Here is a 20,788-nt window from a genome sequence, read left to right as displayed (position 1 = left end):
GTGAAAATTATGCTCGTGTTTCCGTTGGTATCTTTAGGGACTTTAATGCAATGATTCAGTAAGTTTTAGCCCACGTTTATTTATTGTGAAGGTTTTAATGAGATAAAACTAGGCGGGTTGTTGTCATGCCCCGCAGTTTCTGGGCTGTGTTGGTTTGAATTACAGAGGTGGGAAAGCATTGCATTTTAAAAACCGAAGATGCTTCTCAGTTTGTGACACGGAACTAACTGCTGACAGCTCTCCGCCGTTTCCTGCCCTGCATATAATTCCTCCTCCAGCTTTTGTTTCACTTTCACTCTTGACAAACAGCGAGGAGAAGGCGAAACGGTAAGGTGGAAGAATGTTACATTTTTAAATTTAATAATGATCAATATTGGAGCTGTAAGATCATACAAGTTCTTGCTTTATGTGAAATATATATTCTTCTAGTTGTTTGGCGTCTACAAATGAATGAAGGTTTTGGTAAAATCGAAACTGTTGTGCTCATGTCTTCCCTGCTATTGTCCGTGAATGTGCTTGTGTTGCAGTTATTTGATTAAACTGCTCAACTGTGGTAATTTACTTTGCGAAATAATTATGAATTTAAACTAAATTCTGCATGTTTGCTCTTTTTAATACTATTCTAGGTGAAAGGATTTCCTGTTGTCCTTGCCACCATGTTTCCCCTCCTGCTGGTGCTCTTTGTTTCTATTCATCCCTCATCTGGAGCTCAAATCCCAAATCAAGATCAAGCCAAAGAGCTTCCTGTAGCCACCAACGGTGAACCCTTCCCTTGGGACCGCATGAGGCTTCCCGTAACCATCAGCCCCTTGCACTATGACTTGACCATACACCCAAACCTCACCTCCCTGGATTTCACCGGGGTGGTTCGCATCAGTCTGGATGTGAAAGAAGACACCAGCATCGTTATCCTCCATGCCAAGCAAATGCACATATCCAACGTGGTTCTCTTGGCACCTGAGGGTGTCCGGCCTCTACGGGTGCTGGAGTACCCTCGATCCCATCAGCTTGCTTTGCTGTCTGAATCAGTTCTGACCAAGGGCAGAAAGTATGAGGTCCAGCTGGAGTTTGCTGCAAACTTATCTGACAGCTTCCATGGTTTCTACAAAGGCAGCTACCGTACGAGCAGCGGGGAGGTTCGGTAAGGTCACAAAATATGATCTTCAACCATTACTGACACTTCCAGTTGGCTCTTGCCAATCTTTGAATAAAACTCTGAAATTGAAAATAAAAAGGTTGTGTATATTTTACCCGTGTATCTCTCAGGGCCATAGCATCTACACAGTTTGAGGCGACCTTCGCTCGTGGAGCCTTCCCCTGTTTTGATGAGCCTGCCTTCAAAGCCAACTTCACCATACGGATCATCCGTGAGCCACGCCACATTGCCATTTCCAACATGCCCAAGGTGAGTATGAACATATCAGGAGAAGGAGGGACAAGAAAATTGTTTTAAAAAAAAAAAACATCTTTAAGAAGTCTAATTTTCTGTTTTCCATAAGCAACATAGGCAAGAAACAAAATGAAAGACAAGACCAAAATATATTTATTTATTAATTTTGACTACATGCACAATGCAACATGTAGTGGTAAACTATCACTGCACTTCACACTGAACACACCTTCCCCACTGTGACATGTGACAAAATCATACTGTAGGCATGCATCAGCAGGATCAGTGACGTTTTTCAGTTACCTAGAAAATTGATGGAGTTAAGTAACCGTCTACCCTGAGTTTTGACATTAGAGATGGAGGTCCAGCTATCAGTAGGACGACAAATCATAACATACAGCCAGAGATATAATTGAGTTGTTTAGATGTGTATAAGTATTGACTCAAGGCAGCCAAATACAAATGCATGTCACACTTTCCTAATTTTTGCTTATTAAAAATGTATTACTAAGTTAGAAAGGTTACAAAGAAAATGCATGACATTTTGTGTCTGTAACATGACCAACTGTAAAATAAAAGCAGAGATTTTTTCTATTCGCAGGTTAAAACAGTGGAGTTGCCAGGCGGTTTGCTTGAGGATCACTTCGACACAACCGTAAAGATGAGCACTTACCTGGTGGCTTACATCGTCTCTGACTTCCTGTCTGTGAGCAAAACAACTAAGCATGGAGTTAAGGTGAGACTTCATTCATGGTGCTGGCCAAGTTGTTTCATATTTTATTGCACTCAAACAGTTTTGTAATAATTTATTTTACTTTGATTGCCTTTAGATCTCTGTCTATGCTGTACCAGAGAAGATCGATCAGACGGCCTTTGCATTGGATGCTGCAGTGAAGTTGTTAGACTTCTATGATGATTACTTTGATATCCCATATCCACTTCCCAAACAGGGTTAGTGAAAACACATTGTACATTGTTATTTGGTCTCTGGTGCATGTCAGCTAATTCTAGGATGAATCCATCTTTAGAATATATCAATGCTGCCAGGAATCATTATAAATGTTAAAACTAATTTAGATAGAATTAAGCATCAATTTGTCAGCAGGGGAATGTTCCACATTTGATTCCTGCTTTATGTGGTTCCCTGCAGACCTGGCTGCTATCCCGGACTTCCAGTCTGGCGCAATGGAGAACTGGGGTCTGACCACCTACAGAGAGACTGGCCTTCTCTTTGATCCTGACAGGTCCTCTGCCTCTGACAAACTGGGCATCACCAAGGTCATTGCCCATGAGCTCGCTCATCAGGTATGTGTTAACTTTGAGTCTTTATTGCTCCTCAAGAGGTTACGGGTGAATTAAATCAGTTTTAACCCTTTCACTGTTTTATCCAGTGGTTTGGAAACCTGGTGACAATGGAGTGGTGGAATGACTTGTGGCTAAATGAAGGTTTTGCTAAGTTCATGGAGTTCATTTCCCTCGACATTACCTACCCAGAGCTTCATGTGGTGAGATCCCAACTTAGAAAACTTATTGTATCTTTTACCTTCTTCTGTTTCTGTTTCTTCAAGTTTAATTCAAACTAAATTTCTCCATGCTGTCTTTATCTTAGGATGACTTCTTCTTGGGCAAGTGTTTTGAGGCAATGGAGGTAGACTCTCTGAGCTCGTCTCATCCAGTTTCCACACCAGTGGAAAACCCCACACAGATCCAGGAGATGTTTGATGATGTGTCTTATGACAAGGTCAGTGGTGTATTCTGAAAGATTTAAGCATTAGATATTGTGGGTTGTGATTATACAAGGTGCTAGAACGTTATTAATGAAGATCTGGACAGATCAGCTGATTTTTTTAAAAATTGTTTTAAGTCTGCTGACTTAACTGACTAAAATTTTACATGATAAGTGAATACTTTAATGAGGTAAGAGGACTCTTTTAAATGGAAGCTGTATTTTCAACAATGTGTCAAGACATGTCTGAGGAAAATAAAGGCTGCAAGAAAAAAAAACTTTCAGAATAAGCAGGTTGAAAGTAGTATTGCAGAGTTACTTTGTTTTGTCTTTTTGAGATTTCCACCCTTGTCTCTTATGTTTGTCTTGGAAAAGGCTGATGGTATTATGGGAATCTCAGAGTCCAGGAAAGGATCCACATTTACTAGAATCTACTCACTGTTTTTGTAATGCTAGCTAACCATGTTAAACCCAAATATAAGACGCTACAGCCAGTTTAAATTTCAGCTCTGTAAAAATTTGTCTTTGTTTTAAAAAGTATCAATGACATAATGTTGTCTTCTAAATACTAAAAAGCAATCCAAATATGTCCTGGATGGTCAAATCATTGCAAAAACCAGAGATCAGAAATATGCCACATAACTTCAGTTGATACATCTCTAGTTTAAGGACACGTGAAATAACTTAACTTGACATTATCCACATTGAATGGCTTATTTTCTTGCTAACTGTGTTTGTGCTTGTACGTTTTCAGGGGGCATGTATCCTGAACATGCTGCGGGACTTCCTGAGCCCTGAAGTTTTTGAGATCGGTATCATCCGATACCTGAAGCGCTACAGCTACCAGAACACTGTGAACAGCCACCTGTGGGAGAGCCTGACTGATGTGAGTTAAAATCGGATCCTGACTGCGTTTGTCGTCTTTAATTCATCTCTAAGCAAACTTTGTTACTATATAAATACCACATTAAAATTTGGCGTCAACCAGTGGATGAGTTGAACACTTTAGCATTAGTTGTCATTCTTCATGCAGTCTGAGAAATGTCTTTTTAATTTCTTTTTTATTCTTGCTGTTATTTTGATGTTGTCTTTTCTGATGTGTGTTTTTATTCTCTGTTAAATGTCCACCAGATCTGCAGCTCAGATGCTCTGGATGAAGGTCGACTGAAACACACAGAATTTTGCTCTAAACGCAAACTCCAGCCTGGATCCTCTGTGAGTTTTGCTGCTTGGTTCTACAGAGCAACAGAATAAATCCATCATTCCTGGTTTTCCTGCTAAAGATGTTCAGAATGCCTCAAATTGGTTAATATTTAATTGCAGATGTTTATTCTCATTCTGAAAATTTCAAAAACATTTACTCTATTGGGTAACCGTGTTGAGAAAACACCCAGTTTTTCATAATAACATTCATATTAGATAGATATACTTGGTTCTCTCATCAAGCCTTATTTCTCATAATTCCAGTTATTATAAATATTTTAAGTACTGATTTGAATGTAGATATAAGAAGTATGTTGTGAGTTATATTAAAGAATTGAAGTAATTCATCAGGCATCTAAATGTGATATGTGGTCGTCCATGTTTAGAAGTGGTACTCTGATGATGAGCTTGATGTCAAGACTATCATGGACACCTGGACACTGCAGGAGGGCTTCCCACTGGTCACAGTAGAGGTCAAAGGTCGGGAGGTCAGACTCAGTCAGGAGCGCTTCCTGAGGACAGATGATCCCTCGCTCACTGAAGGGTAATAGACATGAAACACATAAATATACATTATTAGAGTTTGCTGACATTCCTTCTTTAAATGATGGTTTAACACTATTATATTGTATTAAATCCTCAGAGTTCTGGTTCTTTATTTAATGGTTCTTGTTTTCATTTGCGTTATGTGGCAGATTCCTGTGGCAGATTCCACTAACGTACATGACCAGTGCTTCCAACACAGTTCATCGTTTCCTTCTCAAGACAAAGACTGGTGAGGTTTAAATTTATACTCATCATCCATGTGCAAAAACTTCACATCAGTTAAACTGTGGTTGTGCTCCTTGCCATGTACATAGATGTGCTCTACCTGCCGGAGGAAGTGGACTGGGTGAAGTTTAATGTCAACATGAGTGGCTATTACATGGTCCACTATGCTGGTGAAGGTTGGAACTCCATCATCAAACTGCTGCAGTACAACCACACGGCTCTCTCTGGGAACGACCGGGCCAGCCTCATCCAGAACGTCTTCCAGCTGGTCAGGTCTGTCTCACTCTGGAACAATTTAGTGTGGTGTTAGAATATTTGGGTTTAGTAATGCAAAGCAAAAATTGGTTATATTTTAATCATGCGTACACTTAAGATAAATAACATTTATCTGAAACATAAACTTATTGGTGAAATAGAACAAAACAATTGTAGACTTGTATATCAGTTCAGTGGGAATGTATAATGTATATGTTCTCCTGTGCGTGTTTCAGTGTCGGGAAGGTGAGGCTGGATACGGCCCTGGATCTGTCTCTGTATCTTTCCAAAGAGACTCAGATCATGGCTGTGACCCAGGGCTTCGGAGAGCTTGTGCCTCTTTACAAACTGATGGAGAAGAGAGACATGACAGTTCTGGAAAATCAGATGAAAGTAAGATGACTTTTATAATATGCCTGGAACCAAACGTATTTTTGTGTCAGCTTGAATAAAAAACAAGTACATAAAATGTTGAGTTACAGTTAAAGGACCCCTTTGCACCAGACTAAGACCACACCACGACACTAAAAATCAGCTAGTCCTCTCAAAAACCATCTGGTCTTCTAAAGTGTACCAAGAATGCAGTGCACACCCTAAGGTTGAATGAGTTCCTCAGTGTAAAGGAGTCTGATAGCAGCAGCAGTGGTTTCTTATCCATGACATGTGGCCCACTGCAAATGCACTGATTGATCACCAGAGAACTTAAAGGAGCGGCCACGCTGGCCTCCTGCCATGTCTCTGACACCACTGACATCACTCCAAGTAACCTAATTTTTTGTAACCTTTGGCATTCGGATGCCTTGGGTGCGGGGGTTCACCAATCTATCTACAACAAAACGACCCAGTAGCTGAAGAAACAACTCAGAATTAAACAATAGGGACCTTATACATAAAGATTGGTATATGCATCATACCCTGTTAAGTAAAATTCCAAGCAAGGGAAATGTACACACACCTCCAAACTGTGCATACATTCCTGTCACTGGGAGACAGAGGGATTTTGAGTGTTTCTGGCTGCTTATAAAATGTGAAATGTATTCATCATTATGTCAAAAAGAAGCTCTGGCATCATATTCACAATAAATAGAGAGAAGAAAAAAATGCAAGGAAAATCACATAGGGTTTGTAAAATAATTAAACTATTGCTGTAGACAAGCTAGTTAAAAATAAACATATTATGAATATAGTACAAAAAAATTAGACTTCAAAAAACATGCAGATTTTGGATTCATAAGCACAGTTCTTCCTGAATGCACCTGTAAAGATGAGAACACAGAGTGCTGTGGCCATAGTAAAGTTATTGCACAGTATAGCATGCTCAGCTGTGTGAAGCATTAAAAAAGCACAATGAGAAAATGCTTTCAACTGCATCTGATAGAGTGGTGAGTATACTGATGGTGTGTTCCCCTAAAGCACAGGTGTCAAACTCCAGTCCTGGAGGGCCACTGTCCTGAAACTTTTAGATCAGGGATCTCAAACTCCAGTCCTCAAAGGCCGCTGGCCTGCAACTTTTAGATGTGCCTCTGCTGCACCACACCTGAATAGAATAATTAGGTCATTAGCAAGGCTCTGGAGAACTGATCTACACAAGAAGGAGGTAATTAAGCCATTTCATTCCAGTGTTTTGCACCTCTGGTACATCTAAAAACTGCAGGACAGTGACCCTTGAGGACTTGAGTTTGACACCCCTGCCCTAAAGCAAGTCTGAAAATGATGGTCGAGGTGCAAAAACCACAAATTTATATTGGGAATTTATGCAGATTTGAGGAAAACATCCCAGAGCAGTTGAGGTACTTGTATTGATATCTTAACCAACACAGGCAATTATCGATGTGCTTGGCCATCCATCGTTTGGATGGGCTAGAAAGGAGTAGAAAAAAGCAGCAGAAAATCCAGTTGGCTGAGTAGCAAATCTGTCACACAAATATTAGGTTTTCCATATTTGCAGTGATCCTGGAGATTATAGGTCAGTCTTAATCCGATGTGAGCATAGCCTAGCAGACTGCATGGCACATTGACCTTTCACACTCCGTTTGTTGTGCCTCAGGGTTACATTGTGGATCTTTTCCGGGATCTGATTGATCGTCAAGAATGGAGTGACTCCGGTTCGGTGTCTGAGCGAGTGCTGAGGAGTTACCTGCTGCTGTTTGCTTGCGTCAGGAATCATCCTCCATGTGTAGCCAAAGCCACCAAGCTCTTTAACCAGTGGAAGGATTCAGATGGCACCATGAGGTCAGGCATTTTTAAGCATTTGAAGATAAAGAATGAACACTACCAAACAATGTTTTAAATAGTAAAATCCATCCCTCTTCTCGTAGCCTCCCTGTTGATATCACTATGGCTGTGTTTGTGATTGGAGCACGAGCACCAGAGGGGTGGGACTTCCTCTTTGAGAAATACCGCACTTCTCTGCAGATGTCTGTCAAGAGCCGCATAAAGTCTGCGATGACTGTCACCTATCTGAAGGACAAGCTCAAGTGGTGAGCAGCAGTTAATATTTGTTAAAGCAAAAGAATTTATTCCACTCTTCTTCAAAATCTTTTCCTTGTTTTCCATCTCAAGGATGATGGAGCAGAGTTTGATAGGAGAGGTGATGAAGACCCAGGACCTCCCAGATGTGGTCGTCTCTGTTGGAAAGAATCCTCATGGTTACAAACTGGCCTGGGACTTTCTCCGCGCTAACTGGCACACAATGATCAAGAAGTCAGAGCACTTTACTCTTCACTACTCATGATTTAAAATAAATAAAAAAAACAGAAATAAGTAGTTGCCTCGATCATGAGACTGAATTTGTGACTGAATTTTTCTGAATTTGTTTCATTCTTGTTGTATATTGTACCGTTTATCTAGACAGTCATGTTGGTATAAAAAAAAATAATTTTACTGCATTTTTATTAAAATTTTTTTACTCCTGGTTAATTTAAATAGAGCTTCTAAATGTTGATAATGACTGCATATAATTGCCTTTTTGAAACAGGTTTGACCTTGGCTCTCACTCTGTATCATACATGGTGCTTGGTGTGACCAACCAATACTCTACCAGGGAGATGCTCCAGGAGGTAAATATTTATTTCAGTTGATTTTTAAGAAACATATTTATTTACTTTTTTATGTCAAGGTTTCTTACTTTTTTTTTTAACTAATGAGAGGAAAGTTTGTATTTTTAGAAATGTGTACTTCCTGTAAGTCTTTCACCTGTTCCTTTCCCTTAGATACGGAGCTTCTTTGACTCGCTGACAGAGGAAACTGGGTCAAAAATGAGGTGCATCCAGCAGACCTACGAGACCATTGAGGATAACATCCGCTGGACAGACGCCAACTTTCCTCTGCTAGAGGCCTGGCTGAACAAGCACCAACACAGACCACCTCATGAAGACTTATAGAGCTAGGGGAGCAGTTTTTGTTTATTTGTTTGTTTTACTCCACTGTTCAAGCAGATTGTGGTTTCTCTTTCCAGAGATGAAACCGGATAAAAAAAAAATTTATTAAGATATTTTAGGGAGCTCAGTTGGTTCTTCAAACCTCCACCATCAGGTCCTGACTGGAGCTCTTCCATTATCTGGATTTGTAAAAAGTAGCCCAGATTAAGGAGTAGACAAAAGGTGCTTTTCCACTGGAAAGTTGTGCACAAACCGGTTAGTGCACAACTAACTGGTTGTAATTGGAGCACGACATGTTTTCATGTCGTTACTGACATGAAATCAATTTCATGTCTGTAAACATTTTGCACTAAAACGCTGACAAAATTCTTTATTTTTGAAAATGTGATTAGTTTAATCAAATATACTGAGATAGTTTTCCTTCTTTCTCAAATCATACAATAACTTTGTTTTAAGCTTCTCTACAGCACATCTAAAAATGCACAAGTTGTATTTTAATTCCAGACCCACCAAATATAAAGTCATTTACTTTGAGGAAGAAAAATGTTTCTTAAAACATTCACCATACTTAAGAAAAAACAGTTTATAACTTAACAATTAAAGGTACTGTAAAAACTGTGCCTGAATATTTCTTCTCTGTGTTGCCTGAATTGATTTTGAGTGTGTGTTTTGGTGTGTAAGTGTGAGCTTATGTCAGGTCGTTGGTGGGATTTGTTTTTAACTGCTGTAAAGTTGTGCTTTTATAAAATAAATTTGGATTGAAGATGCATTACTGAAGATGCAACTCTTACAACATGTTGTAAATAATGTGTTATAAGAAATGCACCGTTCAACAAATCCTTTATTGTAAGGTATTTTACTACCAGATAGTTTTTCACTAGCAGCCCAACACAAAAGAGAAGTGAAAAGGATGAAGATTGTATATGATTATTTAGGAGAGACTAAAATGATGGGTTTTTTAAAATTGTGTATTGGTAAACAGAATGGGGAAAATAAATGACAGTTGATGAGTTTGTTTTTTTGTTTTTTTTTTAAAAAGTGGGAATAGGTGAAGATCCTCTTGGCAGTAGTTGTCAAATGTGTTGTAGACATGCTCTCATTTACGGGAAAGACTGTGAAGTTCACGTCACTTTGGCTTCATAATGTTATTTTGTTTTGTCAGGTGGCGAAAATGTTTATTGAAAGAAATTTGGAAAAAATAAAGTGTTTCATCTTTGGTTGTCCTTTGCCCTGTCCTCCTCTATTCATTTCAATTTAGTTTACATATATTCATTATGATTTAAGTCTGGACTTTGACTATGCCAATCAAACACAAATATGGTTTGATGTAAACTGTTGTATTGCCATATTGTATACTTGAACTTCCTGATGAAAGATGAGCCTCTATCTGAGCATCAAGTCCCTTTTTGCCTCTGTTTCTCCATGAATGTAGCATCATCCATCTTCCTATTGTCCTTCACTGCTAAAGGGAATTCTTTTGAACTTCTTTCAACAATTTCTTCAAGCCAGGTTTATGAAAAAAGAATGATTTTCTTCCTATATGTTCTTCCATGTGAACTGTGGGTCTCTCACCCCAGAGCAACCAGGAGCCTTAAATCTGTGGCACGTCCTTGACAAGCCAGCCTCTCAACACTTGGCCTGTCTACTTTGGTTGATAGTCATATCTTAGTAGGTTTGCAGCTGTGGCACAATCTTTAAATTTTCAGATAGTAAGGTATATTGTTTTACAACCTAATATCTTAAATTTCTCCATAAAAAAATTGAGAGTTATGCATCTTTTTCCTTCCACTACTCAGGCATGTCCTCAATTAGTTTTCCACATAAAACCACAATAAAAAGTACCGTATATTGAATGTAAGTCACTGTAACTATGGAGATGGCTCAGCCTTTTCTGAACTATTTTATCTAATTGAAAGCCATGAACCATGATTAACCTGCAGTCAAAGAGCAAAGAGCTCTTTTATTATTAGTAATTACTTAAACTTTGTATGTTCTCTTCCAGACAGCTACATGGATGCAACCTTTGTATCCTTGCACTTCTCTAAGCGGCAAGCAGGAGTTTTTCCCTCACTGTGAGACAGTTTACTGGTCTGTGAGGTCAAAATTTATTCATTACAGCTTTCTTGTTTTATGCCAGTCACTTGTGCACATTTGCGCTCTTCACTGCTGTTTTGATTTGCTTTTCTTTCGGACTGCTGCTCTGATCATAATGATTTAATGTCCTCTGCAGCTCAGAGAAGAACAAACAGACACGGGGGAAAAGATAATGTCATTCCTATCACTGCTGGGTGTGCTTGGCTCATGCAAAACAATGTACTTCTATGTAAAAAAAAACAAAGAATGAATTTTCATTTGCATTCTTAACAAAGATGCCCTCTCAAGGATGTTTTTGTCTTTTGCAACCTTTTAGCAGTGGTGTAACATAGTGCTCTGAGAAATTATTTGCCCCATACGTTCCAGATAATCAAAGTAATTGTAATGTCAGACAAACATAACCTGATGAAATGAAACTTTTTTTTTCACATTGCTTTGTTGCTGCAGGACCTGAACGACTGCATGACTTGCCCTCTGATGGAACCATGAATTATTCTCACTTGCAGAAAATTCTGAAAACCATAAGGTCCAGCTCTGGTTGGTCCAGAGATGCATAAATACACTGCTCAAAAAAATAAAGGGAACACTTAAACAGGTGTTTAACACTTAAAGTGTTCCCTTTATTTTTTTGAGCAGTATATTTTGGGAATTATTGATCAAGGTCCACACTTAAATATGTGGTATGACCTTAAATAGGTTATTTATATTTTAAAAATATTTTGTTGTGGTTATATGAAAACAAGTGTGCAAAAGTGAGAGGGGCAAAATTTCACCACAGCAATGTAAAACTCTCATTGTCTGCTACTGCAAAGACTTAGTGGCAGTGCCACTTTAGGTAGGAGAATAATTACTTCAGATGAATCTGGATTTAGATTCTTACTTTGCAATAATAAATAAGATAATGTATTTATTTTTGTTTTTTTATTATTAAACTTTAATTTACTCAGGTTACTGTCATTTAAAGAAAGTCTAAATTTCAGACTCTCTTTATAGCTTTGTACATCAGGCTTATTTTAACTGAGTTTAGCATCAGTGTGATTTCCATAAATAGCTCAAACTTTGTCCGTTTTCAAAAGGTAGTTGTTTGCTGTGAGAGATACAGAATGAAACAACTTTGTCTTTGCAGGTCAAATAATGACCTTTTGTGAACACAGAGGGAACATGAAATGTTGGCACTGAGGACTCAAACTGCGTGGCGGGAAGCTAACTGTTATCCTGAACTCTTTCTAAACTACTTTAGCTATCAGTTTGTCTGGAAAAGCACGGCTGCTCCTTCAAATCTCATAACAGTGCCATAAATTTTCACGAGGAACCATTTGTTACAGAGTAATAAAACACAACGTCAATCTCACACAGATCACACAAAATGTGTGCATGTTTTACATGATAACCTATATTTAGGCCTTTGGTGAGGCTTTTGGTGGTTGACCAGCTAAGGAGAGTGATTTCTGAATGCATTTTAGTGGCAGATAAACATTGTGGGCTTTGCCCTTGCTCTCATGCATGAGCACACACAGAACATACACACACACACACACACACACACCCGCACGCACGCACTCTAACCCCTGGTCAGCACACCCACAATAAAAACTGCACTCCGCTCCAGTGAATTTGTTCTTTCAGCTCCACACCTGGGAAAGACACATCACGTAAAGGTAAGATCCTGAACCTCACCTTTTTTTGCCACTTTTTTTAGACTCGAAACGTCTTTCAAAACAAGAATTTGATCGCATTTAATCTGAATTGTTGTCAAATGGACCGTATCGTAGAAGTCTGTTTGTTTAGTGAGTATTTACTGACTTTGCTGCGGTTTCTATGTGCTCAATGATCCGGTGCTGTTAGTTTTGACCTCTCCTTTCCTTTATGTGATTTCTTTTTCTGTTTTGTACATCCACTTTTGTTAAATGCATTCTCAGCTTGTTAAAATTGAGTTTTTCTCAAAATGTAATAACTTGTTGAAACCAGTGATATTGGTGTCGGCCACAAACTAAGAAGTTTCTTTGTTTTTTTTTTTTCTCTGCCATTTTTTTGACGTTGTCAAAAAAACTGAAGTTTAGTCAAAATCTGTCATAATCACAAAGCTAACCTACAGAGCTGATAAAATCTCAATTGAAAACAAGGCATTTTTATTGACTAAAAAATACCTTTATGTTATACATTTTAATGACAACTAAAATCAGGATTTATTGCTTAGCAAAGCTAGCAGTACCTCATAAAGGTCTTCATTAGCTTTTTCTCAGCTGTCACATCTCACCTCCTACAAATGAATGAGATTTTATGTCACAGGCTCACTCAAGGTGGTGCATAGTGAAGTGGAATGAAAATAATAATAATAATAATAATAATAATAATAATAATAATAATAATAATAATAATAATAATAATAATAATAATAATAATAATAATAATAATAATAATAAATAGTAATTGGTGAATAGCCTTTTTAGTTCCCTGTGATATTTTTAATATTTTGGGATGTAGTTCTACAAACTAATGATGATAATGTTTTTTTCTCCTATTGTTCTGTTAAAAAAAACTGAGACAGAACAACCATATTTATACTGAGATTAAACCACTCACTCGATTCACTGATTGTGTGAGGGGAATGAGTACAAATAACTATATGCAATAATTTAAAAAAACAAGCAAAAAAAAAACAATGTAGACTTTTCAACTTTGACTCAAAAGTTGTTTGAAATTATTTCAGTCTTCAAAGATTGTTTATTTTGTATCAGAGTATCATCTAAGCAGAGGTTCTGCCAAATGTAAATTGCTGTACGATAGTTTTGATTCTGTTTCCCTGACACTGCCTGAACTCCTTTCAAGTTATTATGTCAGTTTTCTCAGTGCAGACATGAAACATGTGGGAATACAGTGATGATAAACTTTTATCATCACTGTATTTTTACGTAATACCAACCAGTTCCGCCACTTTAAATAACTGTTAACAGTTTGCGGTCACCACAGGGCAGGCTGTTTCTGGGAAGAAATTAGTCTCCGTACGACAGCCATATCTTTTTGTTCAGTATTGATGGGCAATAAAACCCTCTTGCATCAGCGTGTCTGGGACAAAACATTTATGGGTTCGTGAGTACAAAGTGTGTTTTTATTGATCTTGGCGAAAGATGAAAATCTTCTAGAAATCTGTAACTGGTTGTCATTGTTATGAAATCACTTCATCATGTCATTTGCAATAAAATTTCTTAAATCATGTTTGCTCTTTAGGTTCATTCTGTTGTTCGTGGCTCCATTTCCATTCTGATCCATCCTGTGAGATCCTCCCACCCACAGAATGATAAACTCCTTTCCTTATCTAGAGTAAGAATCATCTCCATTCATCTCTACTTTGGGTTGTTTGTACAAAAAACAGGCATTATGTGCATAAATGTCAGAATAATCATAGGCTCTTATAGACTTATTTGAACCACTCTTTTTTTAAGAGCTGAAATGTTGTGTAGCAAAAAACTGCAATGAATATCAAAAAAATATATTCCTCCTCCCCTGTGTAGGAATTTTATTTACTCCACACAGCATCAAAACTATTCCCAGAGGCAGAAATAAATACATTAAATTACTAATAATTGTTTAGGTTTGCCAACTCTTATCCTCCCTGGCTAAAAATAACAATAATAATAATAATAATAACAATAAAAATCACATCATGATCTGACACCAACATCCCAAGCAGCAGTTTCAGCCCATTGTCATTAATTCAATATTTCACACCCAATTATTTAGTTTTTTAGGATTTACTTTATCAAACTATTGTAGGAAAAGGCTCAAATGAATGACTGAGACCCCCAAATTATATCACTGCCTTGCAAAGAATGTCATCATCAATTGATTGCAAGTATGAACTATACTAAATATCTACAAAACACTTAGGAGCCTTTTTCTCCCAGTTTTATTTGATTTGTCTCCTACATATTAAAATATCCAGATGTTTCTGGGCCTGAGTGGTAAATAGAAAACCAGTTGCTGTTCTCTTGGAGACACAGACACATATTGGACTTATGTCCAATATGTCCACGGTCATATTACACTGCCAGAAAGTGTTCATTTGGGACAGTGTGCAGTGTGTGTGTTTCCCTTTGACAGTACTTCACTATTCCTTGTGAAGGCATCCATATGAACCATTGTAAGTAATATCTTCAGAATTCTGTAGCTTCTTCTCCAGTGCAGGGGAGGAGGAAACCTGTTCAGCAGAAAACACACAAGTAGCCTGGGTTTGAGTACAAACATGGGGGGAGAGAGGGAAGAGAGTTTGATAGCTGTTATCAAAATAATTCCCCGGTCATAATCTTCTGTTTCTTTTGCTCGTTTCTTCACCTTTCTCTTAAGGATCTTCCTGGGCTTCCTGGGCTTTGGCCTTTCCATCCTGTTCTGCACCAGCTTCTGCAGATCATGCGCCCGTTTGAGAGAGGAGCAGATAGAGAGGGAAGCACAACTTCACAGCGAGCAGAGGAGCCAGATGCGCTCCATATACTTCATCCCCTTCCCTCGAAATCACTCACGGCGGGACAGTGATGAGAGCGGCGAGCTCACTCCACCAAGATACAGTACCACCCTGCGCTATGAGCCCCCGCCATCTTATAATGAGGTAATTCTAACAATCCATTAGTTAATGACATGTTTTAACTGCAAATGCCAACTTTGTTTGATTCATTTCCAGATTTAATTTGTAATTCTTTGGTTTTCTTTATTTTTTTATGTTTCAGTTGGGAATTAAACCAGATGATCTCCCACCTCCTTACACAGAACAAAACATTCCAGACTTTTTAATCACACAACCACCTACTCATACAACCGTGGATATGGGCGACATTGGCAACAGCCCAGGGCATCATCTTGTGGGGGAGCAGCTTGGGTGTCCCCTGCCTCCGCCAGCCCCGCCACTCCCGAGTAATCCCGTTTCTTCTCCCTCCCACCCTGATCTCAACCAGAGGATCTGAATGTCAATAGATCCTCACTGCCAACCACCCGCCAACCCCGCCGGTCAATAACCCCAATGTGGGGGGACGGGGGGTGCGCTGGTACAGTGGTTTGCCCAGGGTGCCAAACAGGCTAGGACCGCCTCTGCATGGACTGAATAAAGCAGAAGCTTCACCCTGATGATCATGGACAATTGTGTGTTGCCTTCCTACAGTTTATAATGTTTGCATTTTTGTTTTTCTATTTTATTTTTGTGTCATTATGAGACATTTGCTCATTCTGCTTTCAGTTTACCTTATTATTTTAAATTTATTTAATAAAGTAACAGCCCAGCTCTTTATAGGAAAACTAAACATTATAAGTATTGTTGGAGTTCATAATCTTTTCAAGACTTTGTTTTAGTTTGTGCCTAACATTATGGGTTAGAGTGTTTCTTCCTGCAATCAAAAGCCCGTTTTCCCAAACTGACACACTTCTTGTTGGCATTGTGATGTTTTAATGATGGATTTTGAACAAAAATATTTTTTCAATTTGCTTGTATGTAGCAAAAACACAGTGATAAACTGAAAATTATGTCATTTGGTTTTCATGAGTGAAATGTTCATCCATCTGGTTCAATTCACAAATATGTGCACAGATAATTTAAGCTACATTTTTTGGTACTAATTTAATTTTATCCTGGTGGATGATGAAAGTGCAGCTTCAAAAGGAGACACAGTGCCTTGCAGAAAAATCTTCAACTTCTATCCAATGGATGAATGGAGTAAGCGACGTGGAAATGGGTTTGAAGTGGTTTTTGAAGTATGTGACAAATTAGATTTTAAAATGGGTGGTGTGTATATTCAGTCAAGCTGAGATGACTCTTTGCAGAACCATCTTTTGCTAATATTACAGCTGCTGGTCTTTCCGATTTCCAGCTTGGCATATCTGAAGACATTTTTGCCCATATGCCTTTGGATACTCTGTGAATCTCAGACAAACTAGATGGAGATGGTCCAATCTGACTGATTGCAAATATCAATTTCCAAGTTTTTCCACATATTTTCTGTTGGATTTAGGTTGTGGTATAGTATAGGGCCATTCTGCCTCTATACTGTGATAAAATCCTACACTTATAAAATTTAACTACAAATTAAGAGAATTTTTGTCTCAAAAAGGGGCGGTGCATGCCATTGCTACTTGTAAAAAAAAATTAAAGGAATTGTTGTTCTTTATAATTCTTACTTATGAACAACTTTATCCTGGTCTGTCATGTACAACCCCAATATAATGTTAAAGTTTGTAGTTTAAGCTTAAGAAAATGTGAAAAAGTCTTTCAGTAAAACAAGCTGTTTCTGTTTAAGTTTTTTACATATTGCTTTAAGAATTGTATAGCAAAATTTAAAATATGGCAAGACGTTTACCATAGGATAAAAATATAAGTAATATTTATTGTAGCTGGTCTACTCAAATCCTCTGCTGCACAGAGGACAGATTTTTGTCTACTATAAAAAATATTTCCATAAGATAAGAGTTGCAAATCCTTCAGTATTTCCGATGTCTTTTTTCTATGTGAATAAATCATGATGTTGATATGTAAACTCCTCACCAGCATTTAAAAATACAGTATTGTAAATACATACACCTCTTTATTTCGCTTTTGTACAATGAAATACATGTTGATATGTTTTGTATGTGCAGCTTTTGTTTTACTCAGAAAAATTGCCTATCTTTTCGAAGGTGAGTTAAACCAGAACATATTGTGTGAATCAAATTTGAAAGAACTTCTTCATTTCTATTCCGATTACAAAAAAAGGTCAGTGTTTTTTATTTATTTTTATTTTTTTAAGCTCTAACATGAAAAAAGGGTTTTGGACTGCTGCATAGTGTGTCTACGCACTTTTAAATACACTTGTTATATTAAAGAAATCGTTATAATATGGCCAGTTCTCTTCAAAAGGAAGTTCACAGGGCTGCCAGCGCCTAAAATGTTCAGGCAAAAAGGAGTAAAAAAAAAAATTTGTGTAACTGAAACTGAACTCTTTCTACATACACAAAATGTGGAGGTTGTGGTTGTTTGGTTCAAACTGGACACCAGATGGCAGTACATGCACATACTAGCCATTTTTTTATTGAATCGCATCATTAACAGCAAAAATAAATGTTTAAAATTCTCTCTTTGTTAAAATCATCAGTTTTCTAAAAACACCTTTCAGGCAGTTCTCTATTTCATACCATTTACACCTGCCTTTCTCAACAATCCTCATTTGAAATCTGTCACTATATGACAATCTTATCTCTTGATAGGTGTGCGTGCTCTGTATGATAAGGATAAATATAGCTTTTGCATTTAAATTGTTTATATGGCTGCTGTGAGTCACTCTCTGCACAGGGAACATGATCCTAGCAGGAACACATGATCGGACCAAACCCTGCCTTGTATGGACATTTGGTTCCGTACTATTAACCGTTTATTGCTGAAATGTGTCAGAGGTTATCAGGAGAAAAATGTGATTCAGAAAAGTGATATGGAGGTTTTTGCAGCAACTTGGTTGAAAATGGCGTTAAACTTAAATCATCTGACTTGTAAATTGCATTATATATTTTGATTTTGTAATCTGCTTGAATAATAAGGTTTGAAAGTTCAAATAAACCACTCAAATGAACCATATACAATAATCTGCATAGTACATTAGTACATCAGATGAGCTAAAAAGCAGAATTTTATCTACAGCACCCTCCACATTTGTTGGGATCCCTGGGAAAGATGTATAAAAATCTAGTAGAATAACTGATGTAGCAGTACTGTAATAAAAAGTAAAAAAGTGAACAGCAGGAGAAGAAGAGGGTTTAGTTTTTTTTCAGCATTATCTCTGCTTATGCCAAACAAAACACCACAGTAGATGAAGCTACTATGGAGTGAAATAAAAAACTTACAGAAAATATAAAGTTAACGGCTGAATTAACAGCAAATATTGCAAATTTTAGAGTAGTGGAAAGCGAAAGCAGAAGAGTGAGGAAAAGTAATAATTTTATTCTCTAGCAGCCTAAGCCCAGCAGCATGTCTACAGAAACAGCTCAGGATAACCTAACCCCTCACAATGAGGCATGAGAGAAGCAGAGCATTGCATTCTCTCCCACCAAATCAGGCCCTACACTCTACCTCCGTCTACTCCCCCATCAACTACCAGGCAAACATTCCTCTGTTGTTAACTATGAGCTTTATTAGAAAGGAACGTTTTAAGGCTGGTTTTAAATATTGAAAAATGTCTCCACAGGAGAGGAGCCTGAGAATTACAAGGTTCCTGGAGTGGAAACAAGATCCTTACCCTGTAAAGTTTGCCTTCTTCAAGATTGTTTTTTTTTATAGCTGTTCTTGGATCTAAGAACACAAGACAACCGTTAACGTGGAGACATCATCATAATTCTTTTGTTACAGAGCATATTTTTACTTACAAAATGTTATCTCCCACTTCATTCTGATACTCTTAATTATTCTCCTTTCAGTTCCATTTCTCTCTTTCTTGGTTTCTCCTTACACTCTTAATTCGTTAGTTTTATTTATAACCCCATTTTAGAGTAAATCACCATGTATTGATTTAACCAATTAAACCTTTTAACACTATTTGGGGTGGCTTGCTGTAAGGTTGGGTAACAGACTGGTTTCATATGTATGGTAACAAAAAAGAAAAATTACAATTTGAAAGTTCAAATGTATTCATACACCTTAAAATTTTAAACATTTTGTCACATTCCAAACATAAACTTTATTTGAATAAGACTTTATGAGATAGATAGAGGAGGCATAAGTTAAAAATGTTTTACATTTCAGGTGTGCGTGTGTATTGACCCCCTCAGAGGTTCGTACAAAATATTAGTGAACAAACAGAATCATGAAGACCAAAAAACACAGCAGAAAGTTCAGGGACGGCTGTGAAGAAAAAAGTAGTTAAATAAAAAATTAAATAGTACCACAATGCCTTAAATATCTCAGAAAGAGATTTTTCAATTACATAAACTGACAGACCAGGAGAGCCTTAGTCAGAGAAAAAATAAAGAGGCTCATGGAAACTCTGGAGGATTTGCAGGGATCCACAGCTCAGGTGGGAGAATAGCTGGGCTACTCCAAATTTGGTCTAGGAGCAAAGATAACAAGATCTTTGACTTGTTGAAAGAAATCTATAAGACGTTACATGGAGTTTGCCACATACCCTCTAGGAGGCGCTGCAAACACGTGAAAGAAAGACAAACTTCAGATTTTATTTGTAAAACACTCAGAACATCTTGCATGGTTTTCCCTTCACTCTATACATAACAAATACATTTTCCCAAGTTTGTGGGTTTTAAAGTCACAAAATCTGAAAGCAAGCAAACTGTTAACATTCAAAATTATTTAATGGTGTAAAATTTACATTTTAGGAACATATGTCAAAAACAAAGTTTGAAATTAATTTCTTCTTTAAGGTGGAGAAGTCTTGCTGAGTCCCTAACATATTCTCACTCAGATGGTCTGAACTTCACATGCTGGATCCTGGAACAGATTTAGAGGCAGAAATAAGCCTGAGGCCGAGTCGACAAACAGAAGACAGGACAATATAAAAAGGAATGAATGGGATTTGACTTTTGTCTGTGTACGGTGTGTGCAGTTACGGTGAGTACAAGAGGTCAAGAGAGTTTCTGAAAATATTCAGGGAGTATTTTGTTTAAGTGTGTTAATCTGCACTTTGACAAGTGGTGGCGCAGCAAACTTTATTCATGGTTAGTGATATTAATACCTGGTTTTACTCCAGAAGATGACGTGCTCAGCAAGTCTTTCACTTCTCTGTGATATTTGTCTGGCTCGTATCACCAAAGAGCTGTGACTCTTTACACATGCATGCAACACTGTGTGTGGATGGCTACTGTGCCACTAATAAAAAAATAAGTATAAACATTAAAATAATGAGCTGTGGGAGTGGACTGGATTCATATTATCTTGCTGCTATTAAACTTCCTTGTTGATGATAAAATATTGAGTAATAGTTGGCTCTTTACAATAGACACAGTATTTTTGCA

At 37.6% G+C, this 20,788-nt stretch overlaps 1 protein-coding gene across 1 annotated transcript; it reads left to right on the top strand.

The window, feature by feature from the left end:
- LOC102227485 (endoplasmic reticulum aminopeptidase 1-like) lies at positions 1 to 9,945 on the top strand. Its single transcript, XM_023344188.1, has 19 exons — positions 1 to 327; positions 627 to 1,141; positions 1,267 to 1,405; positions 1,992 to 2,126; positions 2,221 to 2,341; positions 2,541 to 2,695; positions 2,782 to 2,895; positions 3,000 to 3,131; positions 3,871 to 4,002; positions 4,248 to 4,331; positions 4,706 to 4,863; positions 5,015 to 5,094; positions 5,180 to 5,363; positions 5,582 to 5,738; positions 7,393 to 7,577; positions 7,664 to 7,825; positions 7,908 to 8,048; positions 8,323 to 8,404; positions 8,558 to 9,945. Exons 2-19 carry the CDS (start codon positions 657 to 659, stop codon positions 8,726 to 8,728), a joined length of 2,817 nt encoding a protein of 938 aa, XP_023199956.1. The 5' UTR covers positions 1 to 327; positions 627 to 656; the 3' UTR covers positions 8,729 to 9,945.
- Positions 9,946 to 20,788: the final 10,843 nt, after the last annotated feature.

The sequence above is a fragment of the Xiphophorus maculatus genome, chromosome 12, assembly GCF_002775205.1.
Source record: "Xiphophorus maculatus strain JP 163 A chromosome 12, X_maculatus-5.0-male, whole genome shotgun sequence".
Classification (NCBI taxonomy): domain Eukaryota; kingdom Metazoa; phylum Chordata; class Actinopteri; order Cyprinodontiformes; family Poeciliidae; genus Xiphophorus; species Xiphophorus maculatus.
This window is presented reverse-complemented; position numbering and strand designations above follow the sequence as displayed.

Bases quoted from the DNA above. Each gene is read 5' to 3' on its own strand.
- LOC102227485 (XM_023344188.1), top strand. From the start codon at position 657: ATGTTTCCCCTCCTGCTGGTGCTCTTTGTTTCTATTCATCCCTCATCT. The intron at 2,342-2,540 runs GTTAGTGAAAAC...GGTTCCCTGCAG, and splicing joins ATATCCACTTCCCAAACAGG to ACCTGGCTGCTATCCCGGAC. The intron at 8,049-8,322 runs GTCAGAGCACTT...TTTTTGAAACAG, and splicing joins TGGCACACAATGATCAAGAA to GTTTGACCTTGGCTCTCACT.